The sequence below is a fragment of the Oryzias latipes genome, chromosome 19 (assembly GCF_002234675.1).
Source record: "Oryzias latipes chromosome 19, ASM223467v1".
Lineage (NCBI taxonomy): Eukaryota > Metazoa > Chordata > Actinopteri > Beloniformes > Adrianichthyidae > Oryzias > Oryzias latipes.
In genome coordinates this window covers 10,072,277-10,094,149 of record NC_019877.2, presented here as the reverse complement: position 1 = coordinate 10,094,149, position 21,873 = coordinate 10,072,277, and the positions used below count along the sequence as shown (strand labels likewise).

Genomic DNA, 21,873 nt, shown 5'->3' with positions numbered 1-21,873 from the left:
CATTACTATAGTTTTCATTTAAAATGTAATGTGAAGTCGTTAGCTTTTAACTTTTTGGCTTAAAACAATAAATCCTTGGAACTTTGTATATAGTTTGGTGGAGCTGTGTCTGTTTTTTTTTTACATTTTTCACATTGCTTTGACCCTATTGTTGTTTTGTATTTGTATTTATACCTTTTTATTTTGTCTTTACACATTTGATACTTTGTTATACATCATAAAAACAGTTTGATCTTAATTTTTGTAATGGTTGGAATTTAGGTATTTGAATAGTTCAAGGTTCATTGTACATCTATTGTGTAATATAGATAAAAAATGTGCGTAAAAACTGAAAGGAGCTAGGGTTGTACCAAAAAGACAAATGTCAAACATTGCCACAAAAAACTTAATTAACAGAGCACATTTCAATTTTTAATTTAGGTCTATTCTATAAGCGTTCTGAGTGGTCTGTTAATTAAGAGTAATTTAGACTAAATCAAAAAACTTGTGTCGTTTTCTGGGACGTAGTTTCTGCAGGAAGTTCAATAGACATTTCCCTCTGAGATGTGGGCTACACTGTTGATGCTGGGCAACCCCGCCCCCCATTCCCTTTTTCTGTTGCTTAGAGCTTGGGGTAGGGAGCTTGTGGGCCGCCCAACATATTATCTGTTTCATAAATAAGCTTTTTTTCAAACACTTTTTTTCCATCTTTTCCTGATTAATAATTTGAATAAAGAAACACTCAGAAATGCAATTTTGAGATGAATTTTCTTTAGATATGTCTGCCGTAATCTAAAAAATGTCATAACAACATGGTAAAAACTCCAAAAACACAATTTCCGTTAAAACATAAAGAAAAGCAGTTTTTGTGTCTGAAATTGCTTTGAAAGAAAACTGATTCATGGATTTGATAACCTCTGATCATATTTTAACTTGAAGAAGGCCTCCTTGCATAATGTCAGTCTAAATGAGAGTGATCACACAGCTTGAGGTTCGATAACTGCTGTGGCGCAGTGTCACAATGCTGCCGAGGCGTCAATAACACAAGCACAGACGCGTGTGCACAAGTGAGCAAGGAGGAGGTTGAATGTGGAACCAACAGATCTCCTCACTTCATCATTGAGTAAATGGCACCAAAGAGATGAACTGCAACTTCCCAGCTGCCTCATGGCGGGTGACATTGAAGAGCACGCTCGAACACATCGCTCATCAAAGCGAATGAGGCGTCCTTTTGCTTCCATTGCTTGTGACCATGAAAACAATGGTAGCCACCCTCAAGTGCACGCTCGCACACCTGGAATGTCTGGAGTGAGTGGAAATAGGAACGAGGGGGGGGGGGGGGGGGGGGGGGGGGGGGGTTCATTTGGCTTCATGCATGTCTCGCGATAAGCTTAACAGACTGTGACCTTTCACTGCTTCGTAATGGGAAGGAAACGACAAGACCCTGGTGCTATAAAAAAGCCCAGAGTGGGTGCCAGCAGTGGTTCTGCAATTAACCTGTCTTAAAACAAACAAGAGGGTTCTGCTTTAACAACAGGCACGTACTTTAGAGGCTTGATTTCTGTGGCACGAAGCTCAAAAGGCCCACCAGGGTTCGGGTTTAAATCGGTCATTAGCGTGCTCATTTCAGCACAGCTGGGCTGCGATCTATGCAAGACCAAGCTCACTTAATCTGATTAAAAACCGCAGAAACTCAAGAATAAAGCAGCATCATATGTCTCCTAACCTCCCCAGGTCTCTTTGGAGACAAAGATGATTTCTTTTAATGCTGATCGTTAAATGTTTGAAGCAGGAAGTAAAAATATGAAGTGAGACAGAAATTATAGATGCCCCTTTTTTTTTTACTTTTGGAGTTTAAAAGCACATCCTCCTAAAAATCTCACATAGTTTGAACACAAAAGCTCCACTCTTTCTGCTTAACTGTCCTCTTTTCTCTAAGTGGTACCAGACGTAGGCATTTCTTCATTTAGTCTGTTCAAATGGAGGCAAGTTCTTTATTTATTTAACAAAGCGAGCAGTAAAAGCCAAACATTAGGTCATGGAACATTTTCACCCAGAGAAATAAGTCATTGCCTTTACGGAGACATCAAAACCGTTTTAGATATTCTCCTCCAAAATATAAGCTGGGGGGGTGGGGAGGGGGGTGGAGGAACTTTCTCCAAGTCAAGTGCTGCTGTGGGATTTTTCCTGTTATTCATATATGACTTTCAACAGAGCGCTGGACATACGTTTCCAATTAGGAGCTCGGGGCCGACAGCCGAAGCGGGGCCCCACTCAGCCGTTCGGCGACTGACCGAGGAAATGTTAAACATGCATCACAACCGCCACCGAGACAGCATATTTTTCAAAACCTTTAGCTCTCTAAACAATTAAAACAGAAAAAAAATGAAGGAAGGAAGGAAGGAAAACACAATGAATTATAACTTTTTACGACACATTTACAGTTAAAACACTCAAACAAAACAGTTTGTCTGCTTGGTGAACATTTACAAAGCCTGTTTGTGGTGAAAACTAACACAAAACGTCAATGGTGTTGATTTGTGGGGGACCTAATGAGGGTGTATGGTTTACATGAAGCACTCAGGGTAGGTTCTACTTCCCTCACAGCAGCAATAACTCCCAATGAGTCTGTCTCTGCTCAGACTTCAATCTCAGGGCCCTTAGGAGCTGTTGGAGGACTTTGATGTTCTGTCTAAATGAATTGACTGTGCTTGTTGATACGGCCCTCCAGTCAACCGACTCCCCCCTCGCCTCCACCTATTCTGTCACCTGTGATAAACACTTCAAGTGCTCGGCAGTGCCAAATTTTGAATCAAATCCTCAGAAAAGCCACACACTTTCTTCAGCAACTTTGCAAATAACAAAAAAAAAGGATACATGATTGTTATTTCCTGCCATGAAGCATCTAAGCAGGAGCCTTTTGATGTGTGAGGCTGGTTTTTGTTACCTTACAGCCCTGCAACATCAAGTAAGTAAGCCTTTATGTTGGACGCTCCTTCAGGGCATGGTGTTTGTTAGAGCCAAGGCAGAGGCAACAACTTTCTTATATTATTGCGCTTTTTTTTTTTTTTTTTTCAAAAGAATCTGAGCTGGGGAGCTCTGCATACTTGCTCGCAAGTTCACCGACTTGATCCAAACAAAGATCTGAGGCTTATTCTGAAGCACCTCTGCACAGCTAGGTGAGCCAGAACGTGTTGATATATTTACTTTGAGACCTCTACCTAGTGATTTGAATATTGATAAGTGTGGAAAAAAGAAAAAAAGAAAAAGCACAGATAAGACATCACTGTGACCCACAGATGCATATCAAACACGGCTACGATCAAAGAGTGGTTGGGGGAAACTGTACTTATCCATCTAAGCTTCTTCTTGGTCAACTAAATAAACCCAATTAGGATAGATCTTAACCCTCTGATGTTCAGGTTCACCTTGATAATGTAGGATTCTTAACTTGAGCTGCTGTTTTTAACCTTTTAAATCCTTTTGTTTGTGTTTGTGAGGGGGCAGTGGTTGGGAGCTCTCCTGGCAGGAACACCAATCCTCCCACACCCTGGGTTCTTCCCAGCGCGCGTAGCGGTTCCTGTGCAAAAGCCTCTGTAATTTCTCTGCCTCCTCCAGCAGCGATGGTGCTCCTGAGTAAACCTGCCCTGGATCGAGCATCTCATTTAGTCACTGGGCCCCTTTGATGTGGATTCAGTGCTGCGGCGCATATCATTCGCGTTTGAAGGTTTAGCTTCCACAATACAGCAGAGTTTGAAGTTTCACATATTGCAGGTGCTACAATGTGATAATCTGGGAGCCGGTTATGCATTATACATTTTTCATAAAAGAATAGCATCAAGTGAAAGTGAAAATGTGGAAAAGTCAGTGCTTCAAGGCAGATATTGACAGAAACTGGTTCTGAGACTTCAGGGTGTGGGACGAAAACACTCTTGTTATCTTGAGCGCTTCAGAATCAGCTCTACATCTTTGCTCAGAAGGGGGTAAATATCCAAATAAACTGTAGAATAACATTTGACTAGGGCCTGCTTTGCCATTATGAGCCAATATTGTTGACTTTAATGTTTCTCGGAGGGCACAGAAGCCATGACGACTCTTTCTTCCAAAAAAAGGCCAGCAATGAAAACAGAGACTCCATCTGATTTCACAAGGGAGATGGTTCGCAGCTTGGGGCAGTGTCCTCTTTAATAAAACATGACAGGTTATTGTCAATGTCTTTGTTTCAGCTAGGGAGAACCAAACTGAACATGTGTCTTTACTTTAGCTAGTTAGGACATAAAATCTGTTTTTAAAAAAATGAAGCAATTGCGCTTTTTTTGATGACAGTCAAGGAGAAAGGAGAGCTCACAGCATCACCAAAAAAAAAAAAAAAAGAGAGCTGTTTCCTAAAGAATAAAATCAAACTGACAGTAAATGTCTTTGAGTGACTGTTTTATGCAAACACTTCTGATCTCGATAATTAAACAGTGTTTGCATGGAGGTGCGTAGCTCCGTGTCTCTTTTTAGAGGATGTTTACTGTCTCTGAAGCTGGGAGATGGTGGCAGCCTGAGGGCCTGTCTGCTTTCCTTTCCCTCACTTTGCATCCATCTTCTGCTAAATACACACAACACGAGTATACATACAAACCCTCTACGCTGGTACATAAAAACATAAACACAAACACCGCAGAAAACGTAGACATCAGCCTCTCAATTAGCTCCAGCACTCATTTCCCACTCCCCTAGAAGGGAATTATTTTTCAGCTGGATGCCTCGTCTTTGTTTGTCATGAGCAGACCGAAGTCTTATCATCAGCTAATTACTGCACGTCAAATGCATAAACTTATAGCACATTAAAAAAAATAAAAAAAATCATTGACTAATCATCTAAAGTTCAGATTGTCATTTTAGATTTGGGCAATCACTTATTTCTGTTATAAGCTCACATCTGTCTAACAACCGGGGAGAATTTCAGCGTTTGTTTGATGTAATTTGTTGTGACATGTTAATTGCATCTACTTGTAATTCTCTCTAATTATTGCTTGATATGTCTCAGAAAATTAGGCCAACTCGATAACAGTGAAAACAAAAAAAAAACCTCCCCATCTTTTTTTTTTTTTTTTTTTACAACAGGTTTAATTAAAAAAAGTTGGCTGAATAGCAGCTTCAATAAAAGGCTTATTATGCATTTGGTAAGGCAAAAATACACAAATGCTTTTGTGGATGCAAGTACTACAAAAAGAAGATTTAAAAAAAAAAAAAAAGAATCTAACCTGAGCAATTTTCACTGAGTTCTGGGTAGAGCCGCCAGCGTGGTACTCAACTTTATTTCTCTTGACGATTTCAGCAAACCTGAAAAAGACAGAAAAAGATTGACGTGAATGTGTGCAGATCTACAACTATGATGCTAAGTTCATACCGCCCTCTGCAACACGCATTCAAGTGACCACTTCCAATGAAAAGTCTATGTAAACCCGTGTAAACGCACATTTCGGGCTTCTGCATTCAAAACTTGTGTTCACGTGTTGCTACGAAAGTTTCTACGCAAGTTTCTACAACCATTTTCAGGCTCTACGTACAAACGTGCAGCCGTTTTGAAAGTTAAACCAGATTAACTTTGACCAATCAGGGACTCTGATTTGGTAGTGACATATGGATGCCGTCCCTTTTTTGTAGACTGAAGACCCGACTGGTTAAAAAATGGATAAGAGAGGCGATATTATTAATTACGGTTTGTGCCAGGCCAGACTTATATGTCACCAAGTCTTTCATTTATCGGAATAGAGCTGTGAAAGAGAGAGTCTGGTGCAAAATTAATGAGTTTTGGATCCTTTCTACATTTCTCACCGCGCCTCTTCTAACAAAGAGTCTCAGGTAGCAGCAGTCCTGTGTGAACATTGCATACTGCGTTCAAGAACTGGGCTTTCTATCATTTTTTAACGCGCATCAATGAAAAGTCTCTGCAAATGCACGTAAATGCGGGTTACGAGCTTCCACGATCAAAACTCTTCCGTTCACGTGCAGATTTGCACATTTTTAAGATCGTTTTTTGGGCCCGTGTGAATGTAGCATAAAGGCGGTTCATCCAGAAGTAAAGACATCAGAAATTTGTATAAGGACACCAGCAGTCTATACAATTTCCAATGCAGTTTGCGTAGATGCTGTAAAAGGCAAAAAAACAATGTTCATAAGGTAAAGAGATGAATAATGGCTAGAAAAAAAATCTGATATGGCTGAAGCTGGTCATTGACAGACACAATAAAAACATTACACCCCAGTTAATGTTTTAACAATGTACTTTTTTTCCTGTATTCTTTCATAACTAAGCCATCTGTTTCCATTTCTTTGACCTTTTCTTAGTTAGATCTCCTTTGACTGAGAAGTGGACAATTGTGTCACATAAAATGTAAGATATGTGAAATATGAAGGTGGTGTGTAAATACACGACCAAGCGATAAAAAGGAGTCAAAAGAATTTGAAATTGTTGAGAACAAAAACAAGAGTTCACAGAAAGTCTAAAGACACTGGTATGAAGAAAGAAATGCTATCAGCACTACAGAAAACTACAGCTATAGTGACATTTTTGGTCTTTTATTGCATCACGTACACCAGGTTTGTGATTTGTTTTCTCCACTTCATGAATTTGTGCAAAAAATAATAATTAAATCTTGGCCAACAAAGCATGCATAGGTGCATCAGTCAGCGCTACAAACAACCTCGTGACCTGTTTTGCACATGCCTATAGGACAATATTTAGAGCCTCTACATTCTAAAATGAGCGTGCTCAACATATGTTGGACTTTACATGGGGTCACTTAACACTGCAGAGCATTATTTTGAGACCAACACATTAACTCTTAGGTTTCAAGAAAAAACATTTCAGAAAAATATTTAGGAATATGAAACATTTGTAAGTCTTCTGCTGGTCTTTTAGTTATGATTATGCCGTTTTATAGCCAAAATGAATAAGCCCTGTCATTTACTAGGACGTAGTTTCTGCGGAGCAGCAAAAGTTCGTCAGAAATTTGCCTCTGAGTTGTTGCTTACACAGTTAGTGCTGAGTGGGCCTGCCTTCGTTTCCCATCATCTCTTTTTTTTACACTCTCTCCCACCAGCTTTACAGCCCCTCACAACCCCAAGCTCACATTACTGAGGCAACAAAAACGGCGAGCAATATTGTACATGTATGAGCCAGATGCCAGATCGGAAAAGGAAAATCAAGAAGTACATTGATCTAGTCGTCTACAACTGGATGCATCACAATGGAGCTTGTGGCCCACTGACCGTAGCACCCACGTCACTGCTACCAGTTTTGTTTTTTGTTTTTTAATTAGGACAGTGCATATTAAACAATGTTTCAGCAGCTGCTTCAACATAAATATGCCAGGGTTAGCACAGGAACTAACTTTCATCCGTTGTCCTAAGGCAGGATAAAATGTTCAACAATTACATTTACAGCACAATACAATAGCACAATATCAGTGATAAAGATATTTACAATAAATCAGGAGTCTAAAAAAATCCAAGAAAAGCTATAATATCATAAACGTCTGCAGGACCGGTTTGTTTTCAGCCATTGTTTAAGTTTTAAACTGCACTTTTTCTAAGAAATACTCAGAAACGCAGTTTCCATTTAAATTTTCTTTATATATGTCCTCCATCATGACAGAAATGTTACCAGAACATGTTAAAAACACCCAAAACATGAGTGAACAATCTCCCTGTTTAGATATTCCCTAAAATGCAGTTCAGAAGTTAAAACAAAAAGAGATTTCTGCAATGTTTGCTTGACATTTGAGCATCAACACTGCCGTGCCAGCGTTACAACCCAGCATTAAATACACAATGCAAAATAAAAGGACTTCACCTCAGAAAAGGAAATAAAATTGCCAACTTTAAAGGAATTATTTTGTTAATTGGACATCGTTTTTCTGTCATTATTTCACCAAATGTTTTTTACTAAAAAAGATGTGAGTTGTTGGCCCACAACATTAGCTACATTAGCTAAAACTTACACGAATTTAAGAACCAAGTCTTTTTATGTTGAGAAAATGTTGAAATTTTATCAAATACCTGGAACAAGTGAAATAAAATGGGAATTGGAAACAGGGCTTCCATTGGGAAACGGGAGATAAACAATTGCAGCGTTTACACATAAACCACAGAAGCACACTTGACAAATACTGAAAGCAGTTCTTTCCGTTTTTGCATTTTCCCATCATATTGTCATTTTGAACATCAATACCTTTGGCGCTTAGGCGCAACATGATGCAAAGCTGGGCTCCGCAGCAGAGGCTTTTTCCTTGGAGCCAGGAACATGAATAATGTGTATTCTCCACATTCTTCACATAAACAGTCTCCTAGTGGGCCAAGTATATAAACGTGTCCACCCTGCTAGGGTAATTGACCCAACTGCAGTGAAGATGACATGCTATATTAGGAGTTGCTTGGCTTTTTTCCCATAACTCTACATCGCAGGCTGTTCCTTTGAAGCATATTTACAACAGAGGTGCAGGGGGGGACATCACATGACATGCTAAATAGGTCAAGGTGGACCATATCATTCCCTCTGGTGCCGTGTGTAATTTCATCTTATATTTACAGAGTGGAGGTAATTGTTGTGGAAAAAGCTTGATGCTGGCTTATGTTATGTTCAAATGCATTTGGGGATTTAAAATGTATTTTATGGCTTCACTTTTAGGAGGAAAAACATATGAATTTTAATCTTTAACAGGACGTGTACAGTTTTTATAAAATCCCAGTGCCACAGACTGGATAAATCCATATGCAGAGTGCATTATGACAAACCAACATGAGTGGAAACAGGTTCAATACCTGGCATAACCTTGCTTTAACGAGGCATGGTCGAATTTTGAGTTAGTGTGAAAGTACCCACAAATTCTTCAAAGAAAGTCTACATATCGTTTCTCAAGGCAAAGGGTCTGCCCGGGGCACAATGTTCCTAATAAAGAAAAAAATACTTTCCATGCAAGTGGAAAATATGCTAAGCAAAAGAGAAAAAAAATCTTTCCTCAGACACCTGTTATGAGTCCTCGACAAAAAGGAAAAAATTTGAGCTCTGTGGATGTTTATAGCAATGAATGTAGCCGAGGGACTCTACACCCATTTCAAATGGAGGCGCAGTTTCTGAGCATTTGAACTTTTTTTTCCTCACTAGAAGTATTTGCTCCACCTTTCAGTGCAGACAGCATGGGGCCCTGCTCTTGGACGCCTTGAAAAAAAGAAAAAAAAAATCCAATCCGAAAAAGGAGCAGCTGCCCGGAGACCTTTACACCCTCAAAAATCATGTGATCCCTCAGCAGCGACACCGTAAAAGGCCCCCATGGCCATTTATGGATAGAAAATCCCTTTCCATCTACTGCAGTCGGGGCTCACCCTTTGATAGGAGTGAGCATGAGGACAGAAATTGTTTTTTGAAAAAAAAATGTCTAAAGCTACTCACCTCACCCTTTAAAACCTGTTGGTGTTGCTCAAAGGAAAAGCAATTTCAACTGTGGCGCACATTTCACCAACATATAGAGTACATGTGCTTTACAAGAGGCTGCTATTGACACCGACTGGATATCACTCTTGAAATAGTGTTTTAAATACAAACACACCAAACAACAAGTCTGCCCCAATGGTAGGGGCAGCTCACATAACTCAGAGACATTTTGGTGTTTACATTCCTGGGGATTGAACCCCCCACCGTTGTTTCCCATCAAGGGAAATATGAGAGCCTCTAAGTACTTCTCTATCCAAGAGACTCACAAGTCCCCCCTCCTCACAAATGCTTTACAAAAAAAAGGCAAGTAGACTATTTACATGAGGCAATAATTCAAGATTTGCTCTTCTAAATCTCTTACATGGAGGGCAAGGCGAGCCCATTTAACCAATCCCTCTTCATTCGCCTTTGATGTTAGCCTATCTCTATAAGACTGGATGAGTGCTCTAAAATCCCAGTCGAGTGATTTCACAGGAAGAACAAGTCTCTGTTAATCAATGGCTAGATTGGATCTGGATCCTCCAGAGTGGTCTGCCTGAAAGTCCTCCCCAAGTGTTTGAGTGCACACCGGGGTAATTCATTGTTAATGATCACCGTAGCACCCATTCTCCTACGCGCCGTTCGTTCTCATTTAATTGCCTCGTTCACATTTAAACAGCTTACAAATCACAGGGACAGGCATGAAAAACATGATCAAGCTGTCCCGATCCCTAATCAGGAGAGGATCGACGTGTCTTCGCTGTCCTCCTTTGTAGAAGGTGCGTCGGAAAAAAGCTACAGGTATATTTAAACGGATGTTTTCTGCAGAGAAATGCGGCTAAAAGGCTTCGGAAATCACAGTTTCAACATGGCCATCTGGAGTGGAGACAAGTTCCTTCATTGATTAGATTCCCCAATCAGTAAGTGCATCCAATACCAGCCTTTCGTTGGTAGTCCAGAGGCACTAGAAGGACGGATGCACAGGTAATTGTTTCCATAGGTCAGGGGGAGGAAAAACCACTCAGGGATGTGACGAAAGGGAGATGGAAAGGGTGAGGAATATTGTTGTTTTTTTCTCTCCAATTAAATTGTTTGTCAAACCCTTCACAAAGGGTTACACAGTTTATCTGTTTAGGATCAATACGCTACGTCTGGGAGTGAAAGCTTGTCCCGACACAAGACAGGCCCATTAATTATTCTGTTCTGTGTGCTATCGCTGGGCTGCTCAAGGTTGAGCCTTATCTTTTCTTATTTCAAATCAATAATTATCTTCCATGCCTGTGCAACCCACTCAGAAATAGATGTACTTTTCATTCAATACCTGTAGAGTCTGCCTCTCTCGCGCAGCAGATGAAGAATGCAGAATGAATAGGAAATTCTTATCGCTGGAACATTAAGGCGGGGTGAGAATAGATGGCAAAGAACGAGGCACATAAAAGCACTGAGCACAAATGAGTCATGATTCAAAGAGCGACTGAGGCCTTGTTCCCTGTCCTCTGACACCCTCTAATAGACTGCACTGATGGGTAAATGTTGATTTGCACAAACGCATTACAATATCGTCATTATTCAGGTACCCCCGGTTCATTTGTGTAAAAAAGAAAACACACACAACTGCGTTGCACACTGGATGCACAATTAATGACTGCACAATTACATGGTCATAATGGGTGAGTAATTGCATTAGAATGCAGAACCAACAAATGTGCATCCCTTTAATAATCGGCCGATCCAGCAGCAGCAACAGCCATTTGTTGGCATTAGCTGAAGACTACTGTTTGTACGTAATTAGGCTGCACTCAAGGATTAGGCGGTGGGGATGAAACCGGTCGAGAAGGATGAGTTCATCTTATTTCCTCAGAAATGTCACAGGTTTTTTGGCTTCGCGCTGCAGAGGGTGGCGTTTGTCACATTGTGCTGTGTGTTTGTGGGAGTGTGTGAGGATACGAGGGAGAGGGGAAGAGGAGTGGGAAAAAGGCACGCAAGGATGGGGGCTTCTGGCGTTCTCTCGAGGATTGAGATTTGAAGCTCGAGCACAAAGCCTTTGAGACGTTCCCCTTATCTTGGAGGTGGATACCGGGATCTGGGCGATTCAGAGCGCTCCATGTGAATAATTCCACCAGCGTCTTTTGCTGTGGCGACCATATGGCCCAGTTTGAACTTTAAACATGCTGGAAGTGCTGTGGCTCGCCGCTCAGCCTTCCTATCTTTACACCTGCAAAGGCTCGGCGCACAGGAACGATCATGTACATCTGCAAAAGGCTGACATCAATGGATTCCTTCCTCTGTGGCTGCTGCGAGATCAAAGATGGCTAAAAATAGCGTCTCTGAACTGAACATTGTGTATGTACCGACTGAGACGCCCACATTTTAATTATAAAAAGCTTCTCTAAAAGGGGGAGTGGGAAGGAAAGGAATCATCTTCACACAGTCACAGAAATGTAGATTGTTTGTTACACCTCCTTTCACTGGGGGATGTTTCCTTCTGGCACCACCTGCTGGCAGCTGGCGTCAACAAAAGAGAGGAGGCATCTGCAGCTCCAGTGAGGACAAGCTGTAATTATGATTGCATCAGCCACCTCTGGTGATGCAGCGAGCGCGCCCTAAATGCAGAGAAATCACCCGCACCGCTAAACGTTCACCTGTTTCGTTAATTAAACATTTCTTTTTTTTTCTTGCACGATTTATGGGACGTGGAACCTCACTACAAGTCAGATTTATGTTAGCACTGCAAGAAGTCGAATTCGTGCTTATCAATAAAACATTCAAAGAAGTGTAGCTGGCAGCTGAGCGTGTTTCTGTTGTCTCTATTAACAGCTGAGTGTCATTATTCTCCGCGCTCTCTTTTGCTTGATGAAAGTAGGGCCATGACCTTTGTCCTGAGCACCAGGGGGAAGCCCGACATGCTGACCCCACCCCCCACCCCCCAGTGGCTGACCGAGGTGAGTTTAAGTACCGTACTCGAGCACTCTGTCTTAGCGGCGGATCAGGATGGGGAAGAGGCAGGTTGTAATGTGTCTACACACTCAGTCAAGCATAAGTGCCCCCAGTGAAGTGGCACCATGCAGCCCCGGCATGCACTCCTGCATGTTAGTACACACAAACACACACGAGGGAGTGTTTCTGCACGTCACACTCCGGGATAGCTCCACTGGGGGGGGGGGGGGGGGGGGGGTTCTAGTGCTCTCGATTTGCCTCGTTATTTATTAAAAACATAAAATATGAAGAAAGAGGGGCAGAGTCAAGTGTGTTTACAGAGCAGAATCTATCACACACAAACCCAGGAGCTGGAGTGTTTAGCATGTACTCAGCGAGAGGGGCCTTTGTTGTTTTCTTCCCAGTAAGCAGATTGAGCAGCACAGCAGCAGCAGGAGTGTGTAAGATGTACACAGACAGCAGGGTGTGCGAGTGGAGAGGCACCTCCACTGATCTCCTGTGTCGTGTGATGATGTGTGTGTGTGATGTGTGTCTCAATCCAGCGCTGATCCCCCTGAGTCAGCCTCGTCAGTGATATGAGCCTCCCACCCTCCCTCGTTTCTCCCTTTCCTTCACCATCCGGAATGCTAATAACAGCAAGCCACTAATGTTGCATCCCTGAATTATTCATGCAGCAGAGGGTCACACGGCATAATGAGGAGTTTACTCTCATTCTGGATGTGATTGTGACGCTGCTAATCTGCATTTAGCACAGAGAAAAAGGGTGGCAGGGGAGGAAGGGGGAGAGTGCTGAGCGAGAGGAAAAGAGAGGATGAACACTGATGAACTTAATTGCTGTGAGCTAACAACCTCTGAAAGGAGCCACGCCATCATACAGAGATGAGAAAGTAAACAAATAATTATCACTGGACAGAAAGGGAGACGGGGAAACAAATGTTTGAACAGCGCTAATATTCAGAAGCCAGACAATTCCATCCCCTGCGAGGTGGAGACACGCTCTCTGTTACAATGACTCACTAATTTGACACACTAATAATCATTAGCTCTAATATGACATGGGGAAGAGTCCCAGGAGGGTTTGGTGCATGGCGTACTGTAAAATGCATGTAACAAGTTGTAATGCCTAGTTATCCTGAAATAAAATGTCTATTTGCTCCCATTATAATGTCAGACTGGATGGGGTTTGCCTTCATCCAGCTCAGAGGACTCTTGGGTCAAACAGCAGGCTGCTGTCGCCACCTGCTGGACGGATTAGGTACAAACCAAGAAAATGAAAAACAAATCATTGAATAAAAAAAGTTCAAAGAAGCAAGATTTTTTTTAAATGTTAGGGTTAACGTTTAAATTATTTAATACCCATTTAAATAAAAAAGGACCTGTTGAACGAATGAGAAAACAGAGAAAGTCAAAACTGTCTGGTTAGTCGTTTCCTTCCATACATCGCTTTGATGTGTCCCCTTTAAAACCAGCATCAACCCTGTGACTGCAGCTCTCAAACCACAGGAAATGTCGTCTAAATGAAAGCTAAGTCATGCAGTGGCTGCAACATGACTCATTAACCACCAGAATGTAAATCATAGACCAAGCAGCGGCTTCCATATGTTGGGGGGAACAGAGCAGAGCTGAAGCTACGTCTGAGATTCAGTTCAGCAATTGTTTGTGATTTTATTTGCAATCAGCAAATAAAATCCAGACACAAAAACTTAACAGACGTAGTTTATTATGAACAGAACAAAAGAAATAACAAGATGTTAAAAAAAAAAGAATAGATCTATTCCCCAGCCAGTACTATGGGGAAAGTGGATGGTTTGTGTTGTACAGCAGGCAATTTCTCAGCAACAACAGGATTATATGGCCTCTGCTGTGACTAGATAATTGAATTCAGGAGCGGCCACAGTGCACTGCCTCCAATGATCTTCCTCCCACCAGGGTGATGAAACGAAAAAAATGAATCGTGTTAAACTAGATTCGGTTGCAAAACAATGTTAGTTGACTGAGCTAGTAAGTCTATAGAGACCTCAGTTTGTAATAAAGATGTTTTTCACCTATACGATGCAGCTGTGAACGCATTGGATGTTGTTTTTCTTTTTATTCTGCATTGTGGAGGCTTTTTTTTGCCCAATGTCAGAGTGGGACCTCGCTGTTTTTTGTGAGTCTTTGTGCTTTTTTTTGTGTTGATTTTCAGGTGTAGTGCTGAACAGGTAATTGGACCAGAACTTTAAATCTCCATTTGGACATTAAGTCTTTGGAAAGGGGGCTATGCTGTAAACTTGTGGCACCTTCAAACAGTGTTGTGTTGTGCAGATCATTGTCAAGTAAGTCAGTGTATTTGTGGATTTGGACGTATGCCTTTTGTTCTACCTCTGCCGGTTCCAAGCCCGGTTTGAGAAGGTTGTGTCAGGAAGGGCATCCGGCGTAAAACATTGCCAAATTTACCATGCGACTCGTTCGCTGTGGCGACCCCTGATGGGAGAAGCCGAAAGTGGAAGGAAGGACGTATGCCTTTTGTTATTTCGGCCATAGTTTCACCTTTTCGATTCACCTCTAAGTTATTGTTGATTGTTTTATCATTATCGTAATAACATTTGCTGTTTTGTGATAAAGGACATTTTCCTGTTTTGGTTGTAGGTCTGGTAAAGACTACTCAATGTTATGCTCAAGCATAAAAATTTTGGGGGCTAGTCCGGGATATTTAACGATTCTAAATTTTATAAACCCCTTCATGTAGGTGTTTTGGATCCCACTGGGGTTTTTTTATCATATTTTTTGTGCTGTAAGAAAAACTTAAAAGCCTAATTTCTATTTTGTGTGCATTAAAATCTTTGAGTGTCCTATTGTGCTTACTGATTTCAAATCAATTTTAAGAGATACATGGCACTTCGGCAAAAAAAAAATTGTTTTATTTTTTTAGAGGTTGCAAACAAGGTTGGGTGTTATTGTAAATATGCCAACATGTAGCAGTGCTGAACTTTGCTTTTTTTTTTACGTGTTACTAAGAGGAGTAGGAGTTAGCGTAGTCACAGGAACATTTGTTTTAGACATGGTTTCAGTTTCCAAAAACAGGACATTCGGGAAGGAACTGTGTTTTTTTATTTTTTTATTTTTCATCATAAATGTTTAAAGGATATGATGGTGAGTTTACCGCAGTGGACAGGACATGCATTAAAATGCATTGTGCTGGGCATTAACCAACAAAACGGGATGTTAATCCTGCCCTGACCTTGCACTGAATGCGGAGAGAACCGTGTCTGTGGGACTAAAGATAACAACACAGCCTTTGTACTAAAGGAGAACGATACTGCTGATGTCGCTGCTTTGTGTTGACAACGATACAGCCCCCCAAGGTCACATGTGTCCTCTTGCAGAGTGACACCACCTGACGAGTTAGCCTTTTGTACCGCTCAGATCAGGAACTGATTTAAGTGTTTTATTATTATTGCCCTGTAGTTTTAAAAGTGAGTTACAGATCTAGGGTTTGACATAAAACCCATAAAGGTGCTCTTTTTCTAAACTAAGCATTCAAAAATATTTTTTTACTTATTTAATATGACAATAGGAACTTTTTAAGACTTTAACGTTGACTGAAAAACAAAATACTCCCTCCTTTTGTAGCTTGAGTACAGGATTAGATTAATTATATCACAATTAAACAAACAAATTTCAATAAAAAATAATTACTTTAATAATTACTTCAAAGCACACATATGCAGGCTAAGTGTGCTTATCCTAAAAGCTGTAAGGAAAATCTTAAAGTTCCCCATGACAATTTTTTTAAATAAAACATTTCTAGTGGTGTTTAAGTATGATTATGAAGTTTTTAACCCAAATCCCACACCCTAAATGTCTTAAAAGGCAATTTTTAATGTTTATCTGAAGCCTCTGTTGCCAAAATCAAAGTCAACAAGGGGGGGGGGCATAAACGACACCAACTGATAGTCTCTATTCTCAAAACTTTATCTCTAGCGATAAATAAACAGTGAAAAGTGACATATTTTTGGTTCCAAAGAGACACTTTTTGTATAATATGCAGAATGACAAAGCAAACATGTGTACCAGACCCTGCTGCTTAGTAAAAATGACACACCAAAAAGATCTTTAATAAGCACATGACAAATGATTTGAAATACATTATAATTTAGGCTACATTGCACCAGTAAGGAGCACTGGCTGTGGCTCATAACTGATGTGATGCTAGCTCGTGGAGATTGTTGAATGACCTTGCACAGCAAATGCAGAGAACACATTTGGGACTTTAAGCTTAAGATAAATGTTAAATATGGGCGGCCAACATCAAAATCCAGCCTTGGACGCACTTATATTATGTGCGAACAATGCAGCAATGTGCCATCTTCTCTTCTCTCGCACCTGAGCTTGTGCCCGCTGGATGGGGCAGATCAAGGAGCTGGTGCAACGCACATGCGTTACTGGGCCGTTGTGACATCACAATAGTTTATTCATTTAATCCAATCTTATTTGCAACAGTTTGATTGACACTGATTTAGAAGGAAAAATACTCGTGGAAGCAAAAATGACATTACTTTTTATTACATTTGTTTTCTTTCATAAGAAAATGTCATAAGCACATGTTAGAAACTTAACAAACATGATTTTCATTGGAGGAGGACTTTAAATAGGATGTTTGAGTTCAGTACAGTAATACTGATCAATAGATGCCGACACAACATCTGTAAAAAACGCTCAGCAGCTGCCAGATAAGACTAGAGTTATCAAGTTATCACCTCCGGCAGATACCAGTGGACAGCTGAGGGGCGTGAGCTCATTCAATAACAGCCTGCAATTGAGTAATGCGTTTCACTCTGGACAGAGTGGATAAAGAGGAGACATGCATTTCAGCAGCAGGTTGTGCTTCAAAATTACATCATCGTCTGATATTAAGAGAACAAATCAGAGTTAATATTGGAAACAATTATTACCGCAGGAGCAGACTAATGTATTTTCTGCACTATAAAACACACTTAAAAGCCCTCATCTTTTTTCTAAAATCAGCAGTGCGCATTATATATGGATTGATTCTGCTTGTGCTTACTGATGTCGAAGGGATTTAGAGAGGTACACACAGTGCTCTGTCAGCATGGACTGACATTCTTTCAGCTTGTTTGATTGAGTGTTATTGTGAATAGCTAAAATGAAGTGGTTAGCCTGTTTTTTTGTTGTTGTTGTTTTTATGTGCTACTAACAAGATTGGAGTTAGCGTAGTCACGAAAACGTTTGTTTTCGCAGTGTCCATCTGTTTTTTTACGTGTTGCAAACAAGGTTGGGAGTTACAGGTATTGTATAGACGCTAACGCTTCTAATGTGGCTCATGTGTAGCGTGTCACAAAACAATGCAAGAGTTACTGTGAACACGTTTAATAAACTCCGATTGACTGGACTTATCCTTGACTCTTTGTCTCACTTAATGCCCCAAATGCCCCAAACTTTCACACTGGCCATGTGTTGTGCGTTCAAAAATACGTTAAAGCTAAAAGCACATTCTTTAATCTACTTTTTGCATATGGTGTTCACACTGGACTGTCGCTACGATGCCTTTCATACATCATGACCAAATCAGAGTCCCTGATTGGTTAAAGTTCAACCAGTTTAACTTTCAACGTCCATTCAATTGACGCAAGTTTTGTACAGAGAGCATGACAACGATCTTAAAAATTTGCATAGCTACATGTGGCTGAGGCCCGGAAGTATGGCAAGCAAAAAGTTTCATAAATCACAAGCAAAAAACACCATAAACAATTGGTTTTCAGCCATCAAAAACACTGTTGTTCATGCCTGTTTTAAAAGTAACACGTAATTTAAGCTGTTGTAGTGGGACAGGCTTAGAGAGTGGTGTTTTATTGTTTTTCCTGGTGGTTTATGATATCTTTTACTTGCCATATAAGATGCATTGCACAAGTTTACACGGAAGTCGTCACCTGAACTCACGTTGCCAAAGGCTGTGTGAACATGGTAATATAGTTCTGTGGAGTAAAACTAACATTCATCCTTTTTTTAATTAAATCAACCACTAGCTAGTCAAATAACTGCCTTTTAGAAACGTATGAAGTATTGTGTAATTATCCAAACACTAGAGTATTTTATCACCTTCCTCCATCAATTTCCCTCACAGACGATGCACGTTACAGACAGCCGCTAACTATCTACACAAATCCCTACAAAGCACCCATCTGCACTAGATTAGGCAGAGGAAGTGAGTAGTGTTAGGTCAACTCAATGCTTAACTACACTTGATTTTAGGTATATTTCTTTTGTTTTTTGAGACAACTATAGTTGTGGTTAAAATGAAGGCAAAATCCAAAGCAATCAACAAATCAGAGGCTTGTAATTTCCTGCAAATTCAGTATTTAAAATTGTACTTAGAGGTCTTCGGCTCCAGTGATTTATGACTTTAGCTATTTTGAGCACTCCTAATAGAGCCAACATGGTAGTAACATGGGATGAATGGTTGGTGTTCCCCTTCCCTTTTTTTGGGATAATTTTATCCTCACACATTACACAACTGCCTGTACTGTACAGTCTCAACACGTGTGACTCACAGGGCTTTGTGCTTGTCTTCAGCAAGGATCTGGTCATTTGGCTTCAGTCCAAACCTTGTAAGGAAAGTCAGAGAAAAAAAACACAAGATCTTTAGCTAAGTTTATATCAGACGACACACACACACACACACACAAAGACAACCTAGAGCATCTGAGCATTTCAGACTTACTTGTCAAGGAAATCTTTGTCCACAACAGCAGAGATGTCAAGCAAGGGATTACCCATTCCAAAAAGTATGTTTTCACTGTGTGGAAAGAAAAACATATTGTATTATGCAGGGCTCGCACCAAACCCCTCTGCACAAACAATCCACTGAGTTACAGGAAGTCATCTGTTTGTGATTTGTTTAAGGTTAGGTACAATGCTTTTTTAATTGCTGTTATTGTTTATACAACAGTTGCTTTATCAAAGGTAAAAAAAAAAAAAAAATCATAGTTGTGTTATAAATAATCAGATACTGTTGCATCATCTCACATTCTCACACTTTTTACAAAATAATAGATGTTTGCACCAACATGAGAAATACAAAATATCCTTAAGGAAATAAATAGCATTTCCTGGAATGCTCCAACCCTCTAAAGTGATTTTTATACAAATAAAAAATAATTGTTTTTTTCTCTTTGTAAAGTTTTTATTTAAGACCTACATTTAAAGATGCACTATTTAAATGAGTTAGATCATCTCTAATGTAACAAAATTATAAACAGAATAATAAAAATTGGTCATTTTTTTACAAAACCGCCACAGAGTTGTCAGGGTTTCATTTTTCCAGGAAAATTCAACAACGTGCAGATTTTCAAGTATTTCTGTCGCACACGTCAATCACAGCAGAGCATACACCTTTCCGGATCTCACCTTGGGCTTGGCATGATGTCAGAATATTCAGTAGATGATTAAATGATCAACAGCTTCCCCTCTTGTCAAAGCAACGTGCTTTCCACTCCAGAAACTGTAGCAGCACTTCAGCCAACCCTGACACATTAGTAGAGGAAGTGGGCGGGGCTACACACGGTCCAACTTTTGTGTTGCATTCATGATCCACGGGGAAAAAGGGACCAAAAAAGGCGAATATTTCCGCTCCCTAACACCATAAGGATGTACACATTCCATTAAGTGTGTATGCGTTTGTGTTATGCAAGAATGAATAGTTTTTTCAGTTTCTTGACAATACGTTTATAAATATGCAAACATAATGCGAAGACGTTTGTCATTACGGAGTTTAATGTAAGGTAAATTAAATAAGTACGTTTGTATATTTGAGGATACGCTTGCCAAATTCTGTATTAAATTGAAATCCAGACCTTTTTATGTATTTATTTTATGCTTTTTAAAAATGGTCAAATCCCTTTTTCCATAACTGTCGTACCTAAAAGGGCGTTTTAGAGAGCTATTGTGTCTTTTTGTAGTAGTGCCACGTTTTTTTTGTGTGTGTTTTTTTTGTATGCTAATATTCTTTGATTTTTTTAGATTTCCGAGATAAATGAACGCCGCACAGCTGACTTTATGCAGCTGTTTTTTTATGTCAACAAAACATTTGGTGCCTCACGGAACAACGCTGTGCTATTTAGGTTAAACATCGTAAACTCAAAGTAACGGAATTGTTTTTTTTAAGTAATTGTTTTTCACAGATAATTTTTTTGATGCAAACAAGTTACACAACGTTAAAGACGTGAAACACAAACGAGAAAACAAATTATATAATATTAAAATAAACAAAAACATAAATTCAATAGATATATAACTAAGTTTCTGTTTTAAGGTTAATCGTTCAGTATGACATACTTTTTTAAACGTCAGTTTTTATTCCTAGCATTTTTGACGTCTGAATTAAAAAGTGGGTAAAATTTAAATTAGTAATAAAAATGTCCCGATAAAGTTGAAGTGTTACAGTCCACCACAATTTTTTTCTGCCAAACAAAAAATGAATTCAAATGTAAAACAAATACTATTTATCTTTTTTTAACTAAAAAACAACAACGCATTATTTGCATCAGCATGGTTTCATCTCCCTTTTTTTAATGATTTTTTTTTTTGTTCTAGTCACGTGACGAACAAATCGTGTCCTGGAAGCTTTGTCTGTAAACTTATGGTTTAATAAAATGTTAATGAATGTCAGCATCAATTAGTTTTGACCGTTTTCAGATTATGCAACGTTCAAATGTCTATGTGTCAAATCGCCAAACCGCCAGCTGACATTTAACACAACACCGCAGCTTCATGTCGGGGCTAGCCACCGCTGCTAGTGTTCCACTCAACAACAAACCCCCCACAAAAAATAACAAAATGTGTTACCTTATCATCATTTTCCTCCCCGTCGACGTGATTGTCTCTTTGTTGCACATGTTTTCTCCAAAATACGAGTCTGTTAATTCCGTGAAGCCTTTAAAAATCACCGTTTTGTGCCGATGATGCTAGCAGAAGGGCCGTAGCTTCCTGCCTTCCTTCCCTTTCCAATGGTAACACAGAAATCAGTCAACTGTATTAAACGTCAAGGAAAATCGGTCACTATATTCAAGCTGGTACTGCTATTAGCTTCTTTTTCTGTTCATACGAGGAGAAAAATGTGACGCCGGCAGGGTTTTTACTTTAACTGGTACATCAGGTTTCTCTTGGATTTTTTCAGCTACAGGAGACTTTAATGTGTGGAGTTCCTTGGGATGGAAGAAAAACAACCTTTTAGCATCACAGGGTTATGAATGAAAAACAAAGTTTTAGTGCCAAGTTGATTATTTTTTCTGATTATTTGTTAAATTCTGGTCAGTTCTGCACTATTCCAAACTACAAAGCATTGCATTTAAAATGGTTTCCCTTTAAAATTTCAAAGATTTGGTTTTTGTTATGGAAACTTCACATGAAGACAGACAAAACTAAAATATATATGAAGAATTTGATATTAATACAAATAAAACACAAGATTTTTTTGTTTGTTTTAACAAATCTGT

General features: G+C 39.8%; 1 protein-coding gene across 4 annotated transcripts in view; it reads right to left on the bottom strand.

The window, feature by feature from the left end:
• adk (adenosine kinase) overlaps positions 1–21,591 on the bottom strand; it is a 135,924-nt gene extending 114,333 nt beyond the window's left edge. Inside the window, exons 1-4 of one of the 4 annotated variants that reach the window (XM_020711872.1) lie at positions 21,224–21,591; positions 19,101–19,175; positions 18,931–18,984; positions 5,232–5,310 (exon numbers count right to left, since the gene is read on the bottom strand). In XM_020711872.1, the coding sequence (XP_020567531.1) occupies positions 5,232–5,310; positions 18,931–18,984; positions 19,101–19,175; positions 21,224–21,273 (258 nt within the window). In that variant the 5' untranslated portion in view covers positions 21,274–21,591. Of the gene's footprint in view, positions 1–5,231; positions 5,311–18,930; positions 18,985–19,100; positions 19,176–19,786; positions 19,913–21,223 lie in introns of those variants that run through there. The other 3 variants (XM_011488215.3, XM_020711873.1, XM_004080394.4) reach the window with 3 other exon arrangements.
• Positions 21,592–21,873: the final 282 nt, after the last annotated feature.